General features: G+C 45.7%; 1 protein-coding gene across 18 annotated transcripts in view; it reads left to right on the top strand.

Annotated features, from left to right (window-relative positions):
- TNS3 (tensin 3) overlaps positions 1-25,174 on the top strand; it is an 83,715-nt gene that overhangs the window by 25,747 nt on the left and 32,794 nt on the right. For 16 of the 18 annotated variants that reach the window (XM_088655724.1, XM_088655719.1, XM_088655715.1 and 13 more), the window contains 4 exons: positions 747-851; positions 14,429-15,682; positions 19,509-19,669; positions 21,945-22,071. In XM_088655724.1, the coding sequence (XP_088511850.1) occupies positions 747-851; positions 14,429-15,682; positions 19,509-19,669; positions 21,945-22,071 (1,647 nt within the window). Of the gene's footprint in view, positions 1-746; positions 852-2,807; positions 2,907-4,302; positions 4,442-14,428; positions 15,683-19,508; positions 19,670-21,944; positions 22,072-25,174 lie in introns of those variants that run through there. The other 2 variants (XM_035136336.3, XM_060282029.2) reach the window with 2 other exon arrangements.

Below are 25,174 nucleotides of genomic sequence, written 5' to 3' on the forward strand. Positions count from 1 at the left end.
CAACTCTGGGTCTCCTCTGTGCTAGAGGTGTCAACAGGATTTTCTGGACACAGTACTTTGCAGTAGGCCTTACACAAATTGACGTGGTGGGTGACTGAGATCTCATCACCATTGTGCTTTGGCAGAAGCAAAGTAAGAAAAGAAGCAGGATCAGGGCCTCCCTCCAGCTAAACTCTGGCTTGCATGTTGCATCACCACTGCGAGGGGTGAGCTTTGGACCTTATTACACAAACATGTTATCTGCAGCGATAAATTCCTTGGGCTGGGGTGGGGGGTGGGGAGGAAGCCCAGAACTTCCAGTTAACTTTATTGGCAAATGAAAGCATCAGAATTACTCATAGTTAAAACCCTAGGCATGATTTTATGGGCTTACATTCATTAGTTATTTACTGCAGAGGAAAGAATGCATCTTTCAGTGCTTCCCCACACCTGAACTGTCAGCTCAAAGAAAGCTAGGACTTCAGGAAGAAGCATTTGAACATTTTCACTTATGTGCTAGCTTTTTCACATACAGAGTTTTGAGGTGGGAAAGAATTCAGCCATGAGACCTTCTCACCTGTACTACTAAGTAGCGCAGTCTGCCTTGCAGCACAGTTTGTCTTTCCCTGCACATTTGAGTCACTTCTTGTTCTAGTTCTTGATGAGGAAGTGAAACTGCCCTCCATAGTGACCTCAGTAAACTAGCCAGTGCTGATTGGGGGGTATTTGGAGATGCCAAACTTAAACTTCCGGTTCTCATCTTTTAGGATGTGAAGAGCTACAGAATGGCCATGGTGTGCTAGTGGACTCCAGCTGTTCAGATCCACTGATTTGCTGGGATTCTTACGAAAATATGAGTGCTGATGAGGAAGGTAAGTTGCGACCAGGCAGTGGCGTTCCTACCCTGGCTGGTACCGAGGGTGGCATCCCGCACGCGCGCACTCCACAGAGGGCAAGGCGCATGCGCAGTCCACACGGCACCCCGTACGGAGTCCACAGCTCCACAGGCAGACGGATTGCGTTCCTTCCCGCCGCTGCCCGGTCCTTCATGCCTTCTTCTCCCCGGCTTGGCTTTTTCTAAGCATGGGCTGGGAATACGAAAGGGCTTCCGTGCTGGCTGGGAACTGCCAGGCGAAGCTATAGGCGAGGCTCCTCTCTGGGAATGACGGTGCGCGGGCAGCACAAACTCTCCGGCTCCCGCTGCCCCGTCCGGCTCTTCACTGGAGCGGCTCTCCGGCTGCTTTGCTTCACCGCCAGGAGCAGTGCGGCGGCGGTGGCGGCGAGGCCACCCAGCTGTGAGCCAGAGGCGGGAGCCCCAGCCCAGCAAGCTCCGCCTCTGTGCGTGGCCCTGCCCTGCCAGGCACTGTTGAGTGGCGGATGGCTGCCAGCAGCATTGGGGCAGCCTCTCTGCGATGGCGGCCGCGGCGGCTGTCAGTGGTGTGGTGCAGAGGGGCCAGGGGGCACTGCCCCCCGCAGAGTGGAGCACAGGGCGGCCCGCCCCTCCCCGTTGCAACGCCCCTGCTACCAGGAAGTGAACAATACAAGCGATGAGGAAGCAAACAAGGTCCCCCTTAGCCTGTCCAACTGTGCTTGCAGTCTTGCTGTCATTCATGGCTTTTTGTTTTTCAAAAAATATATAGTTTATTAGGTTTTTCACATTATTCCAATAGGACAGTACAGTACCTTATTCACCTTGCCAGCTTCCCTGATGTCCTCTGACCTCATGCCCTCTTTTTAAAAAAAGCCATCAGCCAACTCAGTTGTTTGGCATGTTTTGCAGTGTTCAGATGTGCGCACAGGGGCTTAATAAATGAATGACAATGCTCTACTGAAGTCCAGATTAGGATCCATTAAGTTGGGAAGCATGGTCATATCGACAAATTCCACATCAGCTGCAGTTTCATAGTAAGCAAGGTTGTTATTTACAGTCAACAGGAGCAGGCAGCCCAGGTTCAATGGTTGCTTATCATCTGCAGAGACCTCCCTGATTTTAATTAGAACCCCCACAGCTTTGCAGTTTCCCAATATTGTTTCCCAATATTGATTGCAAGCTACATGGTAGAAGCAGTGGGTGATATGTTTCTTGGAGGCCGGATCTGCTGCCCCTATGAATCCTGCCCCCCAAGGCGGTTGTCTCACCTTGCTTCATAGACGAGTCGGCCCTGCCTATGGCATTCTATAACTACGGTAGATTGTTTGTAATTACTTTGTCCCATCTGTGGCTTGTTTTCTTGCACATATGTTCTTTAAAAGATTCTCCACTGGTGTAGAAGCCAGCTTGTGTGCAGTAAAAAGAAGGAAAAAGTGAAATTGGGGATTGTTTGGAAGCTGAAGTTGAGTCGCACATTCCAGTAATTAATTAATTAATACAGAATTATGGCATTCTGATGATCCTGGTAAATAGATGCCAACAGTGCTTGAAGATTTAGCAGCAATCCATGAAAGAGCCATGAGTCAGCAAAAAGAGATTTACACTTGGAAAGAGAGGTCTGCTATAGCGTAAGTGGAAAGCAGCCATTGGTAAAAGACTTTTGCTAACTTTTGGTGAAGCTTTCAAGGTTAGGGCAGTAAGTACTGTGAAAACCAAAGCTTTCAAAACTGCCCTTGTCTCACTGGAGTTTTTAAGAACTGCATCCAGGTGATCAGCAGCTGGCTTTCAGGAATTCACCGAAGACAAGATGACTGTTTTTCCCCTGGGACAGTTGACTTTTGAGTTTATCTTTCTCCCGCCCTTACTCCCCTTTTAACTCAAGGTAAATAGTAGTTGAATGGGGAGGTGCCCTCTTGCATAGTTAAATACTTGGTTTCCCAGAGGGCTGCTCTGTATTACAAAACTCTAGCTTTGAGGCAAGATTACTTTGGCTCTGGTGCTTTGGAAGGAATGCGAATGCCTACTAACAAAAACAGCCCAGTCAGTGCCATTTCTGGTAAGTGAATGAATGTGTGGTTTTGATTTCTGAGCTGTATGTGCAGTTCTTTGAAAGAAGTGTGTATGTGTGTGAGAGAGAGAGAGAGAAGGGAGGGGTGATAGACATTTGAGAGAGAAAATAGGTGAGTCTATTTTTAAATCCAAAATATTATGTACTGTTACATTTCCCTCTCCATTTCCATGTGGCAACCAAAGTTTTATCTGACAAAACTTTAAATTCACCTTTTAACTGATAATTCCGATAGTGATTTATTATCTTTCATTGCATAATCTGTTGTCAAATCAATAAAACACTCATACTGCTGTGATATCAGACAAGCTGGTTTTTCCTGACACAGAGTATGGGTTTACAACATGAAAGTTTTCTTTAATTTTTTCATGGAGTTCTTCCAGAAAGAAACAGTTGAAACCAGTGCTATTTTTCTAGAAAAGGAGGTGCTGGAACTCAGCATGAATGCCGCCCTTGTTCTCTTATAATGGCAGTGGTGCCTACCTGAGAGGTGCCCTGGTTGAAACTATCAAGCAAACTTAGCAGATGAATGTGAAACTTATTTAAGATATCTCCTCGTATGTCAGAATCTAGTTCTTCTCTACATTCTTTTCCCATTTGTGAAGAGATCCATGCTTTGAGCATGGAAGGCAGTTGTAGAGAGAGGGTCAGGAGGGCTTGCATGAGAGGTTAAAAATAAGAAGAAAGGTTTCTTTGGCCATGTCTGAAGCAAGAGTAAGCCGTAGGTCCCTTGTGTGCAGAAGACAGACAAATGCTATTGGCTGACAGAGAGAAGGCGGAACTACTCAACACCTACTTTGCCTCTGTCTCCACCTAAAAGGAAAGCAGTGCCCAACCAGGTGATAACAGAATAATTGATGCGAGGAAGGAGCTGCAGCCCAAGATAGGAAAAGAGGTAGAAAGGGATCACCTAGCTACTTTGAATGAATTCAAATCTCCAGGGCCTGATGAGCTGCACCCAAGCGTACTAAAGAACCTTACAGATGTAATCTCAGAACCTCTGTCTGTAATCTTTGAGAATTCTTGGAGAACAAGTCAGGCCAGATGAATCTCATTCAAGCTTAGTGGGAATGCTGTGGACATAGCATATCTTGATTTCTGTCAGGTTCTCAACAAAGTCCCCCATGATATTCTTGTGGAGAAGCTGGTAAAATACAGGCTGGATGAGGTAACTATTAGGTGGACTTGTAGGTGGTTGACTGACCAAATCCAGAGTGCTCATTAATGGTTTCTCGTCATCCAGGAAAAAAGTGGGCTGCCTCAGGGTTTTGTCCTGAGTCCGTTGTTCAATGTCTTTATAAACAACTTGGATGACAGAATTGAGAGGATGCTCATCCAATTTGCAGGTGACAGCAAACTGGGAGGGGGAGCTAATGTCGCAGAAGGCTGAGTATGCTTAGCCTGGAAAAGAGGAGACGGAGAGGAAATATGATAGCCATCTTCGAATATCTCCAGGGCTGTTGCATGGATTCAAGTTGCAAGAATGGAGATTCCGACTAAACATCAGGAAGAATTTTCTGACAGTAAGAGCTGTTTGACAACTGAATGGGTTCCCTGCTTAGAAGATGGTGGTTGGATGTCCATCTGCCATGGAAGCTTTAGTTGAGATTCCTGCCTGGAGGGGTTTGGACTAGATGACCCTCACGGTCCCTTCCATCTCTACAGTTCTGTGTTTACTAAGCCATGTCAATAACCATAGACACACATCTGCAGCATCCTTCCCACCCCTTAGCCTCATGACGACTGGAATATCTTAATAACACAGTGAAGCCTAACTTAAGCTGATTTAGTTACAGGTAGGTAGCCATGTTGGTCTGAGTCGAAGCAAAATAAAAAAATTCTTTCAGTAGCACCTTAAAGACCAACAAAGTTTTTATTTTGGTATGAGCTTTTGTGTGCATGCACACTTCTTCAGATACACATGAAAGAGAAGAGTCAGACCCTTATGTATATACAGAGGGTGGTGGGGGTGGGTGGCATGGGTGATGGGCTGATAGGAGTGGTAAACCTGTAGATGGCTGTTAACGACTGCTGATGACTGCAATAGGTCCTGCGGGGGAAAAGCAAGGGCTGAGGCGTTAAAGAAAGCTTGATCATGCATAATGAGATAAGAATCCTATGTCTTTGTTCATCCCAGGTGGCTCCATGGTTTTAAGCTTGGTAATGAGTTCCAATTCAGCAACTTCTCTTTCCAGTCTGTTTCTGAAAATTTTCTGTAATAAAACAGCTGCTTTGAGATCTTGTATAGAATGTCCTGGGAGATTGAAGTGTTCTCCTACTGGTTTCTCTGTCTTGTGGTTCCTGATGTCAGATTTATGTCCATTTATCCTTTGGCGTAGGGTTTGGCCTGTTTGTCCAATATAGAGAGCTGAAGGGCACTGTTGGCATTTGATGGCATACACAGTGCTAGAAGATGAGCAATTAAATAGTCCTGAGATGGTATGTTGGATGTTGTTGGGGCCAGTAATGGCGTTGTCCGGGTGTATGTGGCAGCAAAGTTGGCATCTGGGTTTATTGCAGGCTCTGGTACCAGTGTCCATGTTAAGTGTGCATGCACACGAAAGCTCATACAAAAATAAAAACTTAGTTGGTCTTTAAGGTGCTACTGAAAGAATTTTTTTATTAAGCTGATTTAGTTCAGTGGCCCAGTGCATCTTATGAAAGCCCTTCTCCCCGAGAAGATAGCAGAAACAGCTGGCACTAGGAACTCGTTCCATCAATATCAGCATCTTTTGATTCCATATAAGTACACTTGGAACTTTTTAATATTAGAAGCCTTCAGTCGCGCACACACACTGTCCAGTGATTGCCCTGCATGCACCCCTAAGGAGAGCAGGGGCAGCTCAGATGGAGCTGTTGCCATGCCCTCGCTGCTTCCTCCCTTCTCCAAATGGCAATTTGACAAAATGGGTTGTTTTCAAAGATGTCTTGCTTTTGAGATTCAAGTACTAGAACTTTGAGTTCTAGTCTTTTCATTTCAGGCATCAAAGTCTAGTTTGTTAGCTTGAATACTGTTTGATTGTCTTTGTAGTAATTATAGTCATTATTGTTATATAGCTTTTGAAATGTTTCTGTTTGGCTCATAATTCAGACTCTGAAACAATAAGCCTGTGGCATGGCTCATTTGGTTGTGATGTGTTAACATTAGAGAATGTTTTCAGGAAGTTTTCATGGGGTTCAAGGAAAGTTTTGTGGGTTGTGGTGTGCTAATGATTTGCTGGAGTGAACTGTAGAATTTTGTATACTTATTTATTTACGTATTAAATTTGCATACCGCCCTTCATCCAAAGTTCACAGAGCAGTTCAAAACATTAAAACACATAAAACAAAAATGAAAGCAAAACAAACAACCACGCCTCCTAGAAACACGTTTTAAAAACCATAATCAGACAAACGCCTAGTTGAAAATAAATGTTTTTGTTTGGCACCTAAAGATATGTAATGAAGGTGCCAGGGAGGACTCCTTGGGGGGAGCATTCCACAAATGGGAAGCCACGACCGAAAAGGCCCATCCTCTTGATGCCAGACCCATAGATTATGATTGCAGGGTCTGAGTCCGTCTGGGAGAGGCTGTCTTGGAGGCCTTATGCTCCTGAGCCATTTAAGGCTTTATAAGTCAAAACCAGCCCTTTGAATTGGGCCTGGAAACTAAATGGCAGTCAGTCCAGTCCAGCCAAGCCAAGATCAGTGCAATATGCTTGAACTGTCTTGCCCTGGTGAGCAATCTGGCTGCTGAAGTCTACATCAGCTGGAAGTTTCCAAAGCATTTTGCATTGTAGTAATCTAACCTAGAGATTAGCAAAGCATATATGACAGAAGTTAGGCTACCCCTGTCCAGATAGAGGCACAGCTGGGCCACCAGCCGAAGCTGGTGGAAGTTTGAGTTTATCCAGACGAGAGGAGGAAGCAGAGTTTGCTTTGCTGAGTGCGGGAAGCTGCTGTTACCAAATAAAAACCTGAGTGTGGTTAGGACTGAACAAATCTTTTGCAGCTTGCTGCACAGAGATGCATAGAGAGTGAACCGGATGAGGATGTGGGCATTCAGAACAAATATTTGCATAACAGTTCCAGGGAGAACCTCATAGAAAACTATCTGTGTCATTTGGTGATGCAAGAATCAAGGGTGGACGCGTGTTGGGTTCCTGCATCAGTTGAGATGGGCAGAGGGGAGAAGAAAATAACATTTTGTGAGAAAGAATTTGTAGCCTGAATCACCTTCTGAACCACCACTGCTTCACTCTCACTTTGCTGCAAGGGTTCAAATTTCACAGAACCTGACTGCACTCTCTGGCTCCTCCCTTATGTTTACATTTTTACTCTTTTTCGTCTGACTCCAAAGTTTCGTGCTTCTCTAGCGAGAGCGATTTACCTTCAGCAACTGCTGCATCGAGAATGGCAAAGTAGCTAAAACTGGTGGTGTTTTCCAACTGCTTTTCAACTGCTGCTGTTTTGTGTGTGTGTTGTGTTTGCTGTTGAAGTGTGTGAAGCTGGTTTTAAAATAGGGCAACCATTTTGCTGCTTCAAAAAGTTATGGGGATTCTGTAATTCCTCTGCAAGGTAAGATACCATTTTCTTTAGACTCGATTTGTTTGTATGTGAGCGAGTGAGACATGCTATGTGCATACAATGCTTTGTGAGTTTGCGTCTAGCAAAGGAGGCAAGACGAAACAGCAGAAATGACTTAACCTTGCAGGGAATGCCGTTCTGGGCTTGTACAGCTTTGCCTAAGGGCAGAGATTTATTTCTTAGGTGTGGGAGGGCACCTAGATCACTTCCTACTGAAAGAGGGATAGTTAGTGGTGCAGGGTAAGCAAATAAGTCTCATATATAGCGTTATCCAACCCCGTTTGGAAAAACTGGGTCAAAACTGTCGTTACTGGGCCCTACAGTTCATGAATTTACCTGGCTAGTTTGCTTCTTTGAATGTGCTTTCTCAAGTACTGAATGGCTGGAAAGGAGATAGCTGTGAGACAGATCAGAAAAACCTGAGAGATAGAAGTGGGTGAATTTTGCATAGAGGAAGTTTAAGAACTCTCTCCTAATCAACTTTCGTTGGTAAGTGTTTGTGGCTTTGGCATTGCTTTTGTTCATGGGATCTGCTGTCTGTGTGTCCGTCTGTAGGCATAAAAATACACATGCAGCCATATTTCTGTGTGTGGCTGCTGATCCCTTTCTTTCAGTTTATAGTTCAGATTCAGAGCTGGCATTTTTCCAGGCCTCTCGGTCATTCCAGAAGAATTTCCTTTCCCCTCCCTTTTCTGGAGGGAGCTGAGCTTAAGAGAAACGGTGTAGGGAAAGAAAGGGGTTGTTTTCAGTTTGATGTAGACAAATTCCATCGCCACTAGCTCAGCTTTACAGTTTCAATCTGCTTTTGGTTTCTTTTCTTTGGGGGGGGGGGAGTTTGGACAGCTGTGTTACTGTACCATTTTTGCAGAGGGCTGTTTCCTTGGGGAAATGAGAGCAAGGTTTGAAGTGAAATGAAGTATTTCAGCTGTTAATGAGAGTGTCAGCATATTTGGTAAGGTGATCATTTCAGTGAAGTCTTGCTCTCCTAGCCTATTTCCCTCCCCTTGTTTTTGGAAACGTCCTTTCCTTTCATGCCTTGCCTAAGCATATTACAGTTGCTTCGTAGCTTTTGATCAGTCTCTTTGGCTTTTGAAGATGTGAGCAGGTGATGCAAGTGGCAAAGAGACTTGCCAGAAGAGACTTTCCATGTGTGGGACTTCAGAAAGAGGCAAATGACCAAGCACTGGGCTGACAAAATGCCAAGCTTATGTGCTTTCCTAGAATCCAACCATTCGTATTTTGGTTCTTCTTTTAAATAGAAATGAGAGGTTTATTTTGCCCTGATTAATAACAATTTAGAATAAAATTCTTCAGTCAGGTCGAGTCAAGGTAAGTTGAGCAATGCAGCCTGTTAAATTGGAAGGAAAACTTTTTGCAGACTTCACTGGCTCATGAAGAACAAGGCCCTTCTTTGTATGGTGGAGTTAAAAGGGGCCATGAATTACCGAGGAACCATGTAAGCTCCTTATGATTTGGTATAAATAATTTGAGTGACTCATATGGAAAGGAATGCTCCTTGAAGGTCAGGTGAAGAAAATATTACCTGCTGCGTGTTCTCTGTAAATATTTTATTTTATCAGACATACAAAGCACATGAGCTGGGTGTTTTGCCTGCCTAGAGCTTGTCTGTTGTCCCTTTCTTAACTTTCACTCATGGAAAGCTATATCACAGTGGCTTGTTCAGCCTGAAAGGATGATTTGCAGGGTTTCTCAGGGGTGGGACAGAGCAACTTCATCCCCACTGAATCTCTCCACCCAAGTTGTATACAGTGGTACCTCGGTTTATGAACACAATTGGTTCCGGAAGTCTGTTCATAAACTGAAGCGTTCATAAACTGAAGTGAACTTTCCCATTGAAAGTAATGGAAAGTGAATTAATCCGTTCCAGACAGGTCCATGGAGTACTCAACCTGAAGCGTACTAAACCCGAAGCATGGGTGTAATTGGTTCTGGAAGTCTGTTCATAAACTGAAGCGTTCATAAACTGAAGCGAACTTTCCCATTGAAAGTAATGGAAAGTGAATTAATCCGTTCCAGATGGGTCCGCGGCATTCATAAACCGAAAATTCATAAACCGAGGTGTTCATAAACCGAGGCTCCACTGTATTTGAAGAATTTCCATAACTAGAAGTTCCAGGACATTTCTGAAAATGGCATACTGTACGAAGTGGATCTATCACAGTTTGAAAGGCACATTTACAAGACCCCTGCCATGCATGTGGAGCCAGGGGTGGTGTCATTACCCCAAGAGATGTTAGTTCCCCTTGAGGTTGGTACAGTGGATTGTGGAATCTGTTCAAGCTTTTATAACCCACCTCAGAGTTTGGACAAAGTGAAATAAATCTATTCTGCACGCCACCAAATTTTCCAGAGACAAGCTGTTTTGCTCATTCCTTGCATCAGTGCTTGTCTCATAGTGGGCTCTTGCAGGTGAAAATCTGAGTTGGGTCCAAAGGGAATATTCACTCTGGCGGTGACTGCTGAAATTATTGTCCTTTGGCAATTCTAACTATATGTGAAGCTCTCGTCATAGCCTCTGGCCATGTCGTGAGGTGAGTGTTGCCATCTTTTGCAACGGTGACTCAATCTTCTCTCTGTCCATGAATAGGTTTAAACATTACTCAGCTGAGATGCAGGCCCTGGGGAAGGATTGACTTGGAGGGACCATACATGCTGGAGACTATTGTTCATTAACAGATTCCTATTGCATGCTCAGATCTCTTGTCTTTTTCCTACGTGGTGCCATAGAAAGCTGCCTTATCCCAAGACAGACCATTGGACCATGCAGCTCAAGACTACCATAACTGGCAGCTGCTCTCCTAGGTTTTCCAGCTGTACCTGAAGATGCGGGTGGTGCTATGGGTTAAACCACAGAGCCTAGGTAGGGCTTGCCGATCAGAAGGTCGGCGGTTCGAATCCCTGTGACGGGGTGAGCTCGGTCCCTGCTCCTGCCAACCTAACAGTTCGAAAGCACATCAAAGTGCAAGTAGATAAATAGGTATCGCTCCAGGCTGGAAGGTAAACGGCATTTCTGTGCGCTGCTCTGGTTTGCCAGAAGCGGCTTTGTCATGCTGGCCACATGACCTGGTAAAGGTAAAGGGACCCCTGACCATTAGGTCCAGTCGTGACCGACTCTGGGGTTGCGCGCTCATCTCGCATTATTGGCCGAGGGAGCCGGCGTACAGCTTCCAGGTCATGTGGCCAGCATGACAAAGCCGCTTCTAGCAAACCAGAGCAGCACATGGAAACGCCATTTACCTTCCCGCTGTAGCAGTTCTTATTTATCTACTTGCATTTTGATGTGCTTTCGAACTGCTAGGTTGGCAGGAGCTGGGACCAAGCAACGGGAGCTCACCCCATCACAGGGATTCGAACCGCCGACCTTCTGATCAGCAAGCCCTAGGCTCAGTGGTTTAACCACAGCGCCACCTGCGTCCCCTGACCTTAATTGGTAAAGGTAAAGGTCCTTTTACCTTTACCTTAATTGAAGATGCCAGAGATTTAATCTCTCACAGAGCTCCAAGGGTTTGCAAGGAACAGTTTGTAGGAGGTTGGACTGGGACACTGGTGCTCCTCCCTCATGAGTAAAACTTGCGCTCTTGTCATACGTTTTCCCTCATGGGAAACTGGGCTGCATAGCAGGATTGAGGCGGTTGCAGTTTTTATCAGGAAAACAGCCTGAGGGGTTAACCCCCCACCTTCTCTTACTGCTGTGCTAAGTCAATGTGGGGCCTTGTTTGCTCAAAAGAAAACAATTACTCTGCAGTTGACGTTTTATTTTTCCTTTAAATGGAAAGTTTGATTGTTCCATATAAACTGTACAATATTTACATGGAACTATAGTTACTGTAGTAAACAAATCCACAGAGCAGATTTCCCTCTTTGATCAAGTTGTATAGTCACAGGTTTGAGACACATCAGTCGATATCAAACCTGCAAAGTCTTGCTTGGAATCCAGTACTCTGCTGAAAGAATGGCTGTGCCATTGTTTTTCCAAGAAGTTGGGGCTCTCTCAAAAGACTGTTAAAATTTTCTCCATGAGCTTCAGGTGCAGAGTGTATAATGCAGAGCTTTGGAGAAAGCACCTTGTTTATTGTGGTAGTATTAATCTCTCTTCCCTCAAACCATAATTCTTTTGAGAAGCCCATTAGGGTACTTCATAGAATTATAGAGTTGGAAGGGATCCCGAGGGTCATCTAGTCCAACCCCCTACAATGCAGGTATCTTAATTAAAGCATCCAAGATTAAAGGCCATTCAGCCTCTGCTTAAAAACCTCTAAGAAAGGAGAGTCCACCACCTCCCAAAGGAGTCCGTTCCACTGCCAAACATCTCTTACTGTCAGAAAAGTTCTGGTGTTTAGTCTCTGTGTAAGCCCTTGAGATATTTGAAGGGCTCTTCTCAGCCTCCTCTTTTCCAGGCTAAACATACCCAGCTCCTTCAAGCGCTCCTCATAAGGCTTAGTTTCCAGATCCTTGATCATCTTGCTTGCCCTCCTCTGCAAACCTTCCAGCTTGCCAACATCCTTCTTAAATTGTGGTGCCCAGAACTGGACATCATATTCCAGGTGTGGTCTGGACGAGAGTGGGACTATCACTTCCCTTGATCTGGACACTAGACTTCTGTGGATGCAGCCTAGAATAATAGCATTACTGTAGCTTTTTTGCTGCTGCCTCACATGTTAACTCATGTTAAGCTCCTGCTAAAGTGCAGAACCCTACATTTGTCCCTATTGAAATTTTTTTTCTTAGTTTTGACCCAGTTCTTCAATCTGTTAAGGTCATCTTCAATCCCAATTCTATCTGCTGTGGCATTGGTTACCCTTCCCAGTTTGGTGTCACCTGCAAATTGGACGAGCATTTGTGGAGCTTATGCCCATTAGGGACAAAGAGTGCCAGAAGACCTGCAGCAGCTGGTGGTATTTCTAGGAAGCTGGGAAAGAGACTCACCATCCTTTCTGTCCCCTCCCCTCCATTTATTTCTAGCTGCTGGATGGATGGCTTAACTTCAGCTGGGCTATGTACTATAGTTTTTAAAACAAGTGAAATAGAATTATAGAGTTGGAAGGGACCATGAGGGTCATCTAGTCCAACCCCCTGCAAATGCAGGAATCTTTTGTCCAACATGGGGCTCAAACCCACGACCCTGAGATGAAGAGCCTCATGCTACATGTGGAGTGAGATAGTGGATTATCAGGAGTACACGTTGAAGTAATTATTTTGGGGGTAGGGGTAGCCAGAATTGTATTCTTATTCTCTCCTCTTTAAAACTGTGGTGTGTAATTGGTTTTTAAATTATTCTCTGTGGGCCACTAAAATGACGTTCTGAGTGGAATGCCCTTGAATTAAAGACCCCTCTCTATATTGCATGATGTTGTATGGATTGTTAATGAGGAAGTAAGGTATCACCTTCTAAAATATTGAATAACCTCTTCCCCTCCACACTCCAAAAGTGTTTTTCATTTGTTTGTTTTCTAAAACAGAAGTTGTACAATGTAGAAAAATCCCATACTTGGGCTGCTCATAGAGCTGATGCAGAAGTCTAGTCACTTCAGGGCTATACATTTGCACATAAATAAATACACATATAGCCAGCACTGTAGGTTGTAGAGCCAATATAAAAATGCAGCTTTGCTATTGCACCAGAATAATTCAGTTTTCAGAAACAAAGTAGGGGAATGTGCTTTTCACCCCTTCCACGCAATGCTCTGTTTTTGTGAGTCTTGTTACAGAATTAATTGTATAAAGGCAAGTAAAACGATTGTGATTTCATCATCCATTCTGGCACAGTTAATGATAGCACGGTCTGCTTCTATTTTTTAATTATAATATATATATTGCTACAAAAGTTGTGAGCCACCTCCCCTCCCTGCAAGGTCCCAGGGGGTTCCAGGCACTCACCCAGGGTCTGTGTTCCTTTGGAGAATTGAGACATGGAGGAGATTGTCGTAGCTTTAAGAAAAATGGTTTATTCGCCTGTTTACACTTTCAGTCTGCGTGGAGGGAGTCCAGATCTTACAGCATGGTCATTTCAAGGGGGGCTTGTCCCCCACAGCCGTGAAGCCAGCATTCAGCCCACCCACCCAAGATAGATCCCAGTCTTCCTTCCTTCCTCTTCTTCCTCAAGACTTTCCCTCCCCCCGTCACCTCCCACCCAGTTACCCTGGCATCCTTCCAACCCCCCAGTCTCTGTCCGCACCTCAGGGCAAGGGGGGAGGACAGCTCTCTTGCATTGCCAAGGGCTCTCAGTGGCCCTCTCTTGTTTCTTAATGGCCCTAGCTTGGCCAGGTTGTTTTGCCTAGGCTAACCCAGGAATTCCTCGCAGCTTGCATTTCTCCCTTCACATGACCAAATAATGAAATTTCAACCATTTATTAATTTCTAGGGTTTAGGAGGGGTTCCCCCCCAAAAATGTTTGTGTGTGTGTCTTGCCTCAATAAACTAAAGCTCAGGCCAGATAAGACGGAGGCGCTGTTGAGGGGGGGGGGGTTCCTAGACCAGATGGCTGGGAGAATGCCTGCTCTTGATGGGGTTACACAGGTGGGTCCTTCTGGGTCCTTTGCTGCAGCTTGAGGCTCAGGTGGCCTCATGACACAGGTCAGTAATCGCACTGTTCAGAGTTGAAATCAACTCATTATTAGCAAAAATATGATCTTCTCTGACTTGGTTAAGTGTCAGACCTAATGAGCCACAGCATCCCATCCCCAGTGGGTCTGGCCCCATTGGTCACTGAAAGCCCCGCCTCCTCACAGCCTCTTTTTCCTTAACATGGGTCTGTGAGGGTTGCCTTTCTGTCTGTTTGGTTGTGAGTTGCTTTGGGCTGCCCTGGGCAAGATAAAGCAACCAACAAATTTAATAAATAACAATATTAAATAGTTTTTTCTTGTCCCCGTTCTCCAACTCTACTCTGTTTTGTCTTATATAATCCCTGCTGTATTTCTTTGCAGTGCTGCACACCCAGGGCCCCACGGGTGGCAACTTGTATGCTAAAGCAAGGAAGCGAAGCTGCTGTGAGAGCCGCCTTCCTCGCAGGGCCCCGGCTGCTGCATTTACCAGCCCTGACCCCAGGGACTATGCCTTGTCTGTGGGCAGCGACTCAGGACACTCTACAGCCTCTATAAGGACGGACCAGACTGAAGAGCGTCCCCTGCCAGAAACCAAGGGTGTCCTGAGCCCCCTAGAGAAAGAGGGGCTGGAGCAATTGCTGAGCGGCCTTGGTCTGCAGAACTCAGCCAGTCCTGCTGAGGATATGACCGATGCCCAAAGCACGTTCAGTGGGACTCGCCACATAGTAGTGCCCGCCCAGGTTCATATGAATGGAGGTGCTGAGCACAAGGACAGGGAAACAGACATTCTGGACGACGAGGTGCCCAGTCACGACCTCCACAGTGTGGGCAGCCTTGGGACTTTGTCCTCCTCCGTAGGGCAGCATTCCAACCACCTTGGGAACTTCCGCTGCCACAAAAGCAGCCAGAATTCTCTCCTGTCAGATGGCTTTGGAAGCAATGCTTTGGAGAAGGAGTACTGCAACACTCTGGTCCCAGATCTGGACATTGATGGAGAGCCCAGGTATGAGAGGCACTTTGGAGGCACCGACCCAAAGCAATCTCAGCAGCTGCTGAGGAATACTGCCGTTTCCACCAAGCCACAGGCCTACAGCCTCAGTGGCTACCCAACCCAGACATGGGTGCGGGAACAGCAAATGGTCATCGCTCACCAGTACGCTTACAGCCCAGAGAATGAAGTCCGGCTTGGTATTTGTGGTGTGGCTGAGAACTCGGGCAACCTGCGCAGCCAAGCCAGAGGTCCAGATACCCCTCCCCGGGGGTCCAGCAGCAGACATGCTGTGCAGAGGAGTCTCGGGAGTATGCTACCCTCCAGCAAGATCGCAGAAATCCCTGGCCCTGAGGTTTTAAAATTACAACACAATCTTGAACTGGGATTGAACACAGGGAACGATTCAGCAGGCTTGCCATCCTCCCCCACCCTGGAGATGGATCAGTCCATTGAGCAGCTTAATAGGTTAATTTTAGAACTGGACCCAACATTTGAGGCTATTCCCACATGTATCAAGACAATCGGCAGAGACACAGGGCAGCTGAATGGCCTCGCAAGCCCTAAAATGGACATGGGAGGGTTTGGGATGAGCTCCAGATTCCATGGGAAGGCAGAGGTCCTGGACGGAAACCGGCCTCAGCAGGGTGAGTTATTCTTCATGATGCATCAATGAAATGCGTTTTTCTTCAGTGGTTAAAAGCTTCCATTTGCCATTGCATAGCGTGAATACGGTGTGTTAAAAGTTTGTCACTGAGAAATGGAGTATCTCAATAGCTCCCTATTACAGATCTCTGGAATGTTGGGATGGAACTGAAGTCATTTACCTTTTTTCATTAATATGTTTTATTCTACACCTTATATCAAAATAATTTGAATCTTTATATTTCAATCATTATATTAAACCCAAAGAGGCATGCATAGACCATGAACTCCTAAGATTCAAAGTGGACAATCAGATCTTCCATGTTACGATTTGGGCCTCTCCTGTCCCTTCTTCTGCCAGGTCCTCCCTAGGAGAGGATTTTTTTTGGGGGGGGGGAATGAGATTGGCAGGCGATGCATCAAGTAGTTATCATTTTTTTAAGCTGTTTCTGCATTGGCCACAATATATGCTTTAGTTCTGTAGGGTTCAGGTTGGGGAGACAGATAAGTAAGGGGAGAGTATATTCAAATATTTATTTATTGTTATTTTATTTGTTAAATTTGTGTAGCGCCCTTCATCTGTAGCTCTCACAAAATATATAAGAAAAACAAGAAGAAAAAAGCACAAACCAGTAAACTCCCTCCCTCCCTCCTCCCACAAACACATTTAAAAAAGGGTATAAGATGTTAATCAAGCCAAAGGCCTGGTTGAAGAGAGACATTTTGGGCTGGCACCTAAAGGTGTACAGTATAAAGACAGTCTAGAGTTGTGAACATTTTTGGAATTGTGAGCAGCCTTTAATTTGGAGACAGTTACAGTGGCACCTCCAAGTTTCTAAGAAAGAGCTGTTCACAGAGTGATCTGGTCAGTCCTCCTCCTAAGCTGGAATGAGCATATCCTATTTGTGTGATTGTACGCGGGTGGCGCTGTGGGTTAAACCACAGAGCCTAGGGCTTGCCGATCAGAAGGTCAGCGGTTCGAATCCCCACAACGGGGTGAGCTCCCATTGCTCGGTCCCAGCTCCTGCCAACTAGCAGTTTGAAAGCACGTCAAAGTGCAAGTAGATAAATAGGTACCGCTACAGCAGGAAGGTAAACGGCGTTTCCATGCGCTGCTCTGGTTCGCCAGAAGCGGCTTTGTCATGCTGGCCACATGACCTGGAAGCTGTACGCCGGCTCCCTCGGCCAATAATGCGAGATGAGCGCCACAACCCCAGAGTCGGTCATGACTGGACCTAATGGTCAGGGGTCCCTTTACCTTTACAAATAACCCCACATTGTATATAGTCGAGGGGACCACATGTGTTTGTGCCTCCATAATGGGAAGATGGTCAGAAGCAAGATTTAGGGCTGCTTAGAATAAATCTTAATTATTTGGTAATATTCCATCTAGCCCAGCATTCTGTCTCCTTAGCGGCAAAGATAGACCAAGGAGAAGTAGACTTACTTTTTTATTTTGTCTATAATGCAAGTACTTTACTTGTGATTTGCCATTTATGGGGGAAAAAATGTCATTATTCATTGACTTTTTCCCCCTTAGGAGAAACTCATGAGACAAGAATTATGAAAGACTCCCTGTATAACTCTTTCCTTTTTATTATGAACAGAGTTCTCAAAATACAAGCAATATGTAAAAAAGAAAAAACCAAGTTGTAAAAATTCATCATCATAATTTATTATTTATACCCCGCCCATCTGGCTGGGTTTCCCCAGCCACTCTGGGTGGCTTCCAGCAAAATATTAAAATACCATAAATAATGAGACATGTGGAAAGCCCCAAACATGGGGAGTGCTTTGAATCTGAGTGTAGTGTTTCGTGTGTGTGTGTGTGTGTGTGTGTGTGTGTGTGTGTGTGTGTGTTCGTGTTCCCCATCCCTTTTAAGCTAGATCTCACTGCAATCTTAAAGAGGGAGGCTCTGAAAAGCTATTGGAAGCATTTGTGAATCTCTCCCACCTTTAACTGGCTGTGGCATCAAAATTGGGCTCAACAAGGAAGACCTTTAAGGTCTTGCGAGAGCATCGCTGACCCTGAATGCTGAGCAGGACTTGCCCAGTAAGCAAGGTGGAGAGCTTGAGGATGCTCACACAGGGGCAGTTCCAAGGGGACACATACTCATGTATACTCATTTTTGCATATACGCACCATCCCCCAAACATCACCCCCACTTAAGATGCAAATGTACTGTATTTTCAGAGACCATTGAAACATCTCTAGGAGAATCTTGCTGATGGAAAGCAGATCTCAGAAAATAGCAGCTGTGTTCCCTGCCCTGTTTGTAGAGGAGGAATCTGCTCTTCCCAGTTTAAGGCCAAGAGAAATGGCTTTGTTCACAGCTGATCAATGGGCCAGGCCACTCTCAGCTGAATACCTGGCGGGAGCAGAAGTAAACACAATCTCAGGGTTCAAGCTGATGTCTCTCAGGTGTTTCCCTTCCCTTTCACCCCAGTTCTCCCCTCCAGCCAGGAAAGCGGCAAATGTTTACTGTGACAGTACAGTACTTAACAGGTTTCATCTAAATTCAGCCAGTTGTTGTAGAATTACCACAAGACCTGCTAGTTCTAAAATTGGATCGTCCAAGTTTTCTGTGGCGATAAGATATTTCATAACTTGAATTATGAATATCCAACTCTTCTGGACATCAGTCATACAAGTAATATGCAAAATAACTAAGCAAGTACTGTATTGGAAGTCACCCTAGAACTGGCCCTACTAAACATCTTCCAAGACCCACTCACAACACAAAGAGCTCATCACCCACCTCCTCCTCTCAGCAGCCAGAAACACCATAGCCAGACACTGGAGAGACCTGCCAGGAGTAAGCATGGACCAATGGCATCAAATAGTATAGGAAACAGCCCTATTAGAAAAACTAACCAACAAACTGAAACTGACACGGGAACAAATAGAAGAAGATGCCTTCATCCCATACATAGCCCAACAAGGCAACAACAAGAACCCGCCAACAGCATTCGAATCCATCTGTCTAACCTGATCCAAACGCGCGCGCACACACACCTCACTCACACACGAAAACAAAGTTCACCACAGCCAATCACAAACAAACAAGCACACCCTTACGCCATGCCCAACCTCTCTCACCACCAAAGGAATACAAGCGAGTAGTAAAGAGAACCTGCACAAGCGACACTGACACAAAACCCCACAAATACACTAAGGAGAATAGAAACATCGCCACCCTCCCCCTCTTTCCCCCTTTTCTTCCTAAATGAAACTGATCCTGTAGAAAATGTACATAACTTTTGTAAACCAAGAAATCTTTAACAAAAATATATTAAAAATGATAATAAATTGAATTATAAACAGTGTACTAGAAGCAGACCACTTTTTGCCTGTTACCTGGAAAGAAAATATTTTAGAATGGAAAAGGGGCTTTTAGCCTAACTGTGCTTAAAAAGGGAAGCTTGCATTTACCACCCTGCTATGTCTTCCCCATGTCTTTCTTCCCTACGTTTACATAAGAATACACCCATGTGCTGGCAGCTGTAGCATTTCTGATAAACAAGGAAGACTTTCTTATAAATATTCAGCAACCGGTGTTAGTTCCTTTTTATGAGCAAATAGCAGTACAGGGGTGACATATGGTAAGTATCGACCAGGCCTCACTTGGAATGCAAAATGTTAGAATTTACTTTGGCTCGGTTTGCTTACAGCACTGCAGTCAGTGATGCCATTTTAAGTAAATCTACTTGATTTTAGCCTTGGCAATGAATTACATCCCTTTACTGCAAACTCACTTTACCTGGTGGTCACTTTTTATATTGCCCAATAGATTTTGCTCCAAAGTATTTGTGTTTTTGTATCTCCAGGCTCTCAAGCAGATGACATATTGAGTGGACTAAACAAGAAGTTAAGCCTGGCACAGTATGAGAACAATGTCTCAGCACAGCCATTATATCCAAAGTGTGAACGGATGGCGCCTTCTGCAGAAAGACTAGGTTCATACAGGCCTGGAGGGGAGTCAAATGAGGTATGAAAGGTGGTGGGCATCTGTCTGTCTTGAGAGACAATGGAAGAGTGCGCCTTTGGGGGTGAGGTCAAGCTGTTGGAAGGTTGCAGCACCTGCTATGGCTGTAGAGACTGATAAGGGGAGACATGTTTTGTTGCAGCTGGGGTAGAGGAAGGCATCCATCCAGTTGTGCTGATGCAGGTGTACCATGGCGTTTCTTCCTTCTGCACTCTTCTCAGCAGTCATTCCTCCTCTGGTCACTGCTGTCAATACGTGACCTGACTGATTGTCTCCAGGTGGTGCAGTTGTCTGCAAGGGACTCCCACATGACGGGGTTGATGTTGCCAGCTTTCATGTCATGTTTGCAGATATCTTTGTGTAACACGGTTGGTCTGCCAATGGGTCTGATGCATGAGGCCAGCTCCCTGTAGAGCACATCGTTGGCAAATGTTGCTGGTGTCGGGCAATCCGCGGGACATCACTCCTTGCCTTTTTCAGGGTAGCAAGTGTATTTTCACAGGGAACACGCTTGTAGTTGAGGAGAGCCTTGCGGCAATAACAGATTCCATGTCCTTTAATGCCAGCCTCAAACCAATCGGGAGTCGGTTGGTTTCTTTTGCCCGAGGAGGACATAGCTGTGTTGTAGGTTGCTTCTTGGATGCGATCTCACCTTGCTTCAAAACGATGTCTGGTGCAGGTCAGTAGAGCTTGTTCCACAAAATCAGGGAAGCACTCAAAAAGTTCAGGCATGTCTTTTCTGGCAGTGTTGATTCAAGGCCGCACTTTCTGCTTTGTGCTATGGGCTCTCTTTGGCTGGAGATGGATCTTTCTTGCCACCAGGGAGTGACTATTCGTGTCACAGTCAGCACTGTGGTAGCTCCGTGTGACACGAACACAGTTCAGTGCTGATTGTCTGGTGACAATCAAGTCCAGCAGGTTCCTGTGGCCTGATATTGGCTGTTTCCAGGACACTCAGTGTTTTGCCTTGGTAGAGAAGAACGTGCTCATGGTGCAGAGGCTGCGCACAGTTCAAGCAGGCCTCCCTTTGCCCATTTCCCTTCATGCTGCCAATAATACCAAAGTGGTCTATGCAGTTGTCCCATGTGCGATGAATGTTCCCAACTCTAGCACTGAAATCTCACAGCAGGAATAGGTGTTCTCAGGCTGGGACCCTCCTGACAACCTGGTCTTGATCCTCTTAGAACTGGCCCTTGGTCTGTATGTCAGAGCACAAAGTGGAAGCCTAGACACTCAATATGCTAACCAGACCGGAGGTTGTTGAGAGACGGAGGGAAAGCAAGCATTCAGAGCCCTCAGGTTGATGGTTCTATCGCAGACAGACGGGAGTTCCTCACTGTGAAAGCCATGCCTTGAATGTGCCCTCCTTGCCAGAAAACGGTGTAGTTTTTCTCTCAGAGGCTGCCATTCAAAGTGAGTCTAGTGTCCTGTAGAGCAGCAAGGTCAGTGTTGAGCCTTTTCAGCTCACGGTCAATGATGGCCATCTTCCATGAGTCATTGACCTGGTGGACAAGCCAGGACATGTGGTCCTGATGTACCAGCTTGCTAGGCACAAAGGGGTTTGTTTCCATTGCCTTAGGGACTCCATTCTGGATTTGTGTAGAGTTTACTCCTTCACCTTTTCTTCTCCCAAAGATGTTCCGCAAGGCAGTGGGTCTGGATGGTTCTGAAGGGTTTACTCCTGAAACTTTTCTCAAGAATGAGTATGGCTGCAAGGCAGTGAAGGTTTAGGATCAGCATTGCCCTAGGTAGGCTCCCTTTCCAGGATGACAAGCCCCACCTGCCCCTCATTTTCTTCAGCAGCAGGTGCAGTAAGCACTTTACCGACCATTGGATCCAGTATTGGTCTTGTCCACTCAATCTGCCAGAGCCTGTCTTTGCAGGCAGGGATGTTCCCCACTCACCAAGGGTTTAAGACCCACCAGTCAACCTCACCTGTTTAGCCAGGCATTTGAAGCCATTTCCCCCCAGGGTGTGTCTGCTGTCGCCTGCTGACAGCTCCTGGAAGCCACAGGTGAGAGCTCTGTGCAGGGTGGGGACCAAAGATGAGCAAACTTTGAGCAAAACACTTTGGATCTAGGAGATGTAAATCTGTCAATGGGGTCAGTGGTCATGCCCCCAGATTCATTGTGCCTGGCCTGCCTTTGTCCACTTGTCTGCGCGCTTTAGGAGCGCTGAGATCTTTCTGTTTTAAAAGTGGGGCAAAAGGTTTATGTTGGCTGACTTGATCATGCCTGGAAAAAATGGGCTTCCTCCATGTTTCTATTTTATATTCTAGAGGAGTATTGAACACTACCAGGAAGACCTGGATGAAGCAGACAGCAGGATCTTCTCACCAACAAAAATTTGGAATGAAACGCTCCAAACGACTCCAGCATTCCCAGTATCACCAGAGACTCCCTATGGTGAGACAGCGTGTTTTGTATTTTGCTTCTATATCTTCTAACCAGGGTTTTTTTTAAAGCCAGAACTCAGTTCTGGTGCCTCTCAGGTGGGTGCCTTTGCTATATATAGCTTTGCATGTTTTGTCAGCTCAAACAGTTAAACATTTACAAAGAATCCAGGCACACATATTCCTGAATGTGGACTCTGTTCATAGGTGACATTTTAAGTATACAGTATTTTCTCCTGCACGGTTGATGAAGTTTGGCGCTTCGTGAGAACAAAGAATTTATAGAATATTTTTCCTGCCACTAACATTTCTGTGGGCAGTCTGCAAATTCAGTCATTTGGCTGCTTGAGCAGTGTTACTCTGCTAATTACTGAAACATTTCATTGCATAAATGATATCTTAATATAGCACTGCCTTGAGAGTTATATAATCTATTCAATACAGAAGGCTTTTGGAGTGGGGGGTGTCCAAGTGTGAACTTGCACACGCATCCATACTCACCTCAATTATTATTACAGGCATCCCATCCCCCCCCCCCCCCCGCTTACACAGGGGTTACGTTCCAGGAGCTTGTGTGTGTAAGTGAAATTGTGTCAAGCGTGGAGCACTCCACTTTAATAGAGAGAGAAGAAAGAGAGACAAGTGTCTCTGGAGTAGAGAGGCTTGGGAGTTGGCAACCCCCCCCCCCAGAGCGCATGGAGAGGCAGTGGTGAGGGCAGGGGGGGGGAGTAAGGTGCACCAGGCGAGCAATAGGGGGTTGAGGCTAAGCTGGGCAGGTTGACCTCCCAGAGCAGGCACCTCATTCCCAAGTGGAGGATTGGGGTGCTTGGGGTGCATGCAGGCTCCACCCCGAGGCTGCCAGGCCATCTCAGCTGGGATGTCCTGCTGCAAGCTGAGTAAAGGGACCAAGCTGGGCAAGAGGGCAACCGAGAGCAGCCACTGTCCTTCCACCTACCCCCTTGATGCTGCTGCCGACCACATCCTGGTGCTTCTGCGCTGTAGCCCTTCCCTGCAGCCCCAGCGAGGGGAGGGAGAACCATCTATGTCAGGGATCAAACTTTTTCAGCAGGGGGCCAGTCCACTGTCCCTCAGACCTTGTGGGGGGCTGGACTATATTTTGAAAAAAAAAATGAACAAATTCCTATGTCCCACAAATAACCCAGATATGCATTTTAAATAAAAGGACACATTCTACTCATATAAAAACATGCTGATTCCTGGACCGTCCGGGGGCCGGATTGAGAAGGCGATTGGGCCGCATCCAGCCCCCGGGCCTTAGTTTGGGGACCCCTGATCTATCTATTTATTTATTTATTTTGTGGCCATCCACGTAAATGCAGTCACACAGGAGTGGGAAGCGCATGGGGGGGGCTGTATAAAAACAGGATGAAATAGATTAAGACCACAGAATCATTCATATTCCCACCTAGGCAGAGAAGGGGGCAGATCTAACCTTAATAATATACTTACAGAAACATCACAATAGAGGTGGTTATACCTACTAGGGGCAGGTAACAGAAGCCTCTTGGTAAAATGGGACCAATTTAGCATAAGTTGCCATCCTTCATGCTATTTCTAGTGTTTCCCTTGATGGTGAATTGTCCCAGAACTGGACAGAACTTCTCAGAGGTAGCTTCTATTATTGGGCATGTTCATAACTGAACTGTTTCTGGTGGTATTTTTCCCTTTTCTCCTTGACAAAAACATGTTTGTCAGAGAGGACTATGATCTGTGCATGTTCAGTCAAGCCGGGTGCTTTCCGTTTTTGCATACCAAAATCGGTTGTCACTGTCAGTGAAAATGACTTTGAAAAAACAAATGATCTGCAACCAGACTATTTCTGTGAAGATCTGTCAGATACATGCCCCAGAATTCTTTGGTTTGTTGGGTTCATCTAAATTTTTGATTAAACTGCCATGAAATTCCTCTTTGGAAACTACAAAACAGAATCCACTGATAGGACCTTAAAGAAAAGTTAGTTTTTAATGTTTACTCCATGAGTATGTTCCTGTTTTCTTATCTGTTTTTTAAAAATATACCCTGCCTTTCACCTCAGTTAGACCAAGGCAGCTTGACAGTAAGTGTAAATGCTGCAGCTCTCTGAGCACATTATAATACCATGTGTGTGGATCTGGGGCAGATCCTGTCCCCAAGATCCTACCCACCCCATCCCCATATCCATACATTATATCTAAATGAACGTCTGTTAAGGGCGCTAGCCTGCATTGAGCTAATGTCTTCTTTGAGCCAGGAAACTCCCTTGGTGGTCTCAGGGAAGCCACTTTTCTGTCTATCTTGTGCTATTTCCCCCCACTATGTCGCTGTGAGATTAACTGCAAAGCTATACAAACTGCTTTTTCCTCACCCTGCATTTTGTGCTATTGTAAGGCACATTTTGTGTGCTTTGCTGCTAATTTATTTATCATGTTTGTCTGCAAGTTTAAATTCTGCATTTACGGGATGCTTCTGTTCTTATGTTGTGTTCTTACCTGTTCGGGGGTCAGGTAATGAAGGATTGGTGAAATTGAAGCTCAGGACACTACTGATCAGGCCCCCCATGATTGAGGGGTCTGGGGCCATGCAATGTCACCACACATATGTGTGCACTCCCCACGACATGTATGCATGACGTCAGCATGCCCCACAGCCCCACATAGATGGCAGCCCTCCAGCAGAAGGAGTTATGGCAGGGCAGATGCGAATGGCCGTGAAAGGGAATTGAGCACTCATGCTGTCTCCTCTTGTCCAGGAGCACCCTGGTTGTTGAATCAGCAGCTCCCTTGAGTCTTCAGGTCCTGCTGTTCAATGCAAGTGGAACATAGTTCATTTAGGATTTAATCCTGGATAAGCATGCTGTTTTGGTATGTATTACTAATACCTAGCTGGAGAAATGGAGTATGTTTGTAAGCCCCTCCCAGTTATGTCCATGAGGCTTCTTGGAATGGTCTACATAGGCAGGACCTGCCATCTTCTAATTTCAAGTTCTGATGTTGGGAATAGGCAAGACAGGGGTAGGTTAAGGAATAGGGGTTCAACCTGTCTTAGGTGAGGTGGAAGATTCAGGTTCACAATTTGGGCATTCCTGGGATTATTTTATGTTATTGGTTTATTTATTT

The sequence above is a fragment of the Zootoca vivipara genome, chromosome 12, assembly GCF_965207765.1.
Source record: "Zootoca vivipara chromosome 12, rZooViv2.hap1.1, whole genome shotgun sequence".
Classification (NCBI taxonomy): domain Eukaryota; kingdom Metazoa; phylum Chordata; class Lepidosauria; order Squamata; family Lacertidae; genus Zootoca; species Zootoca vivipara.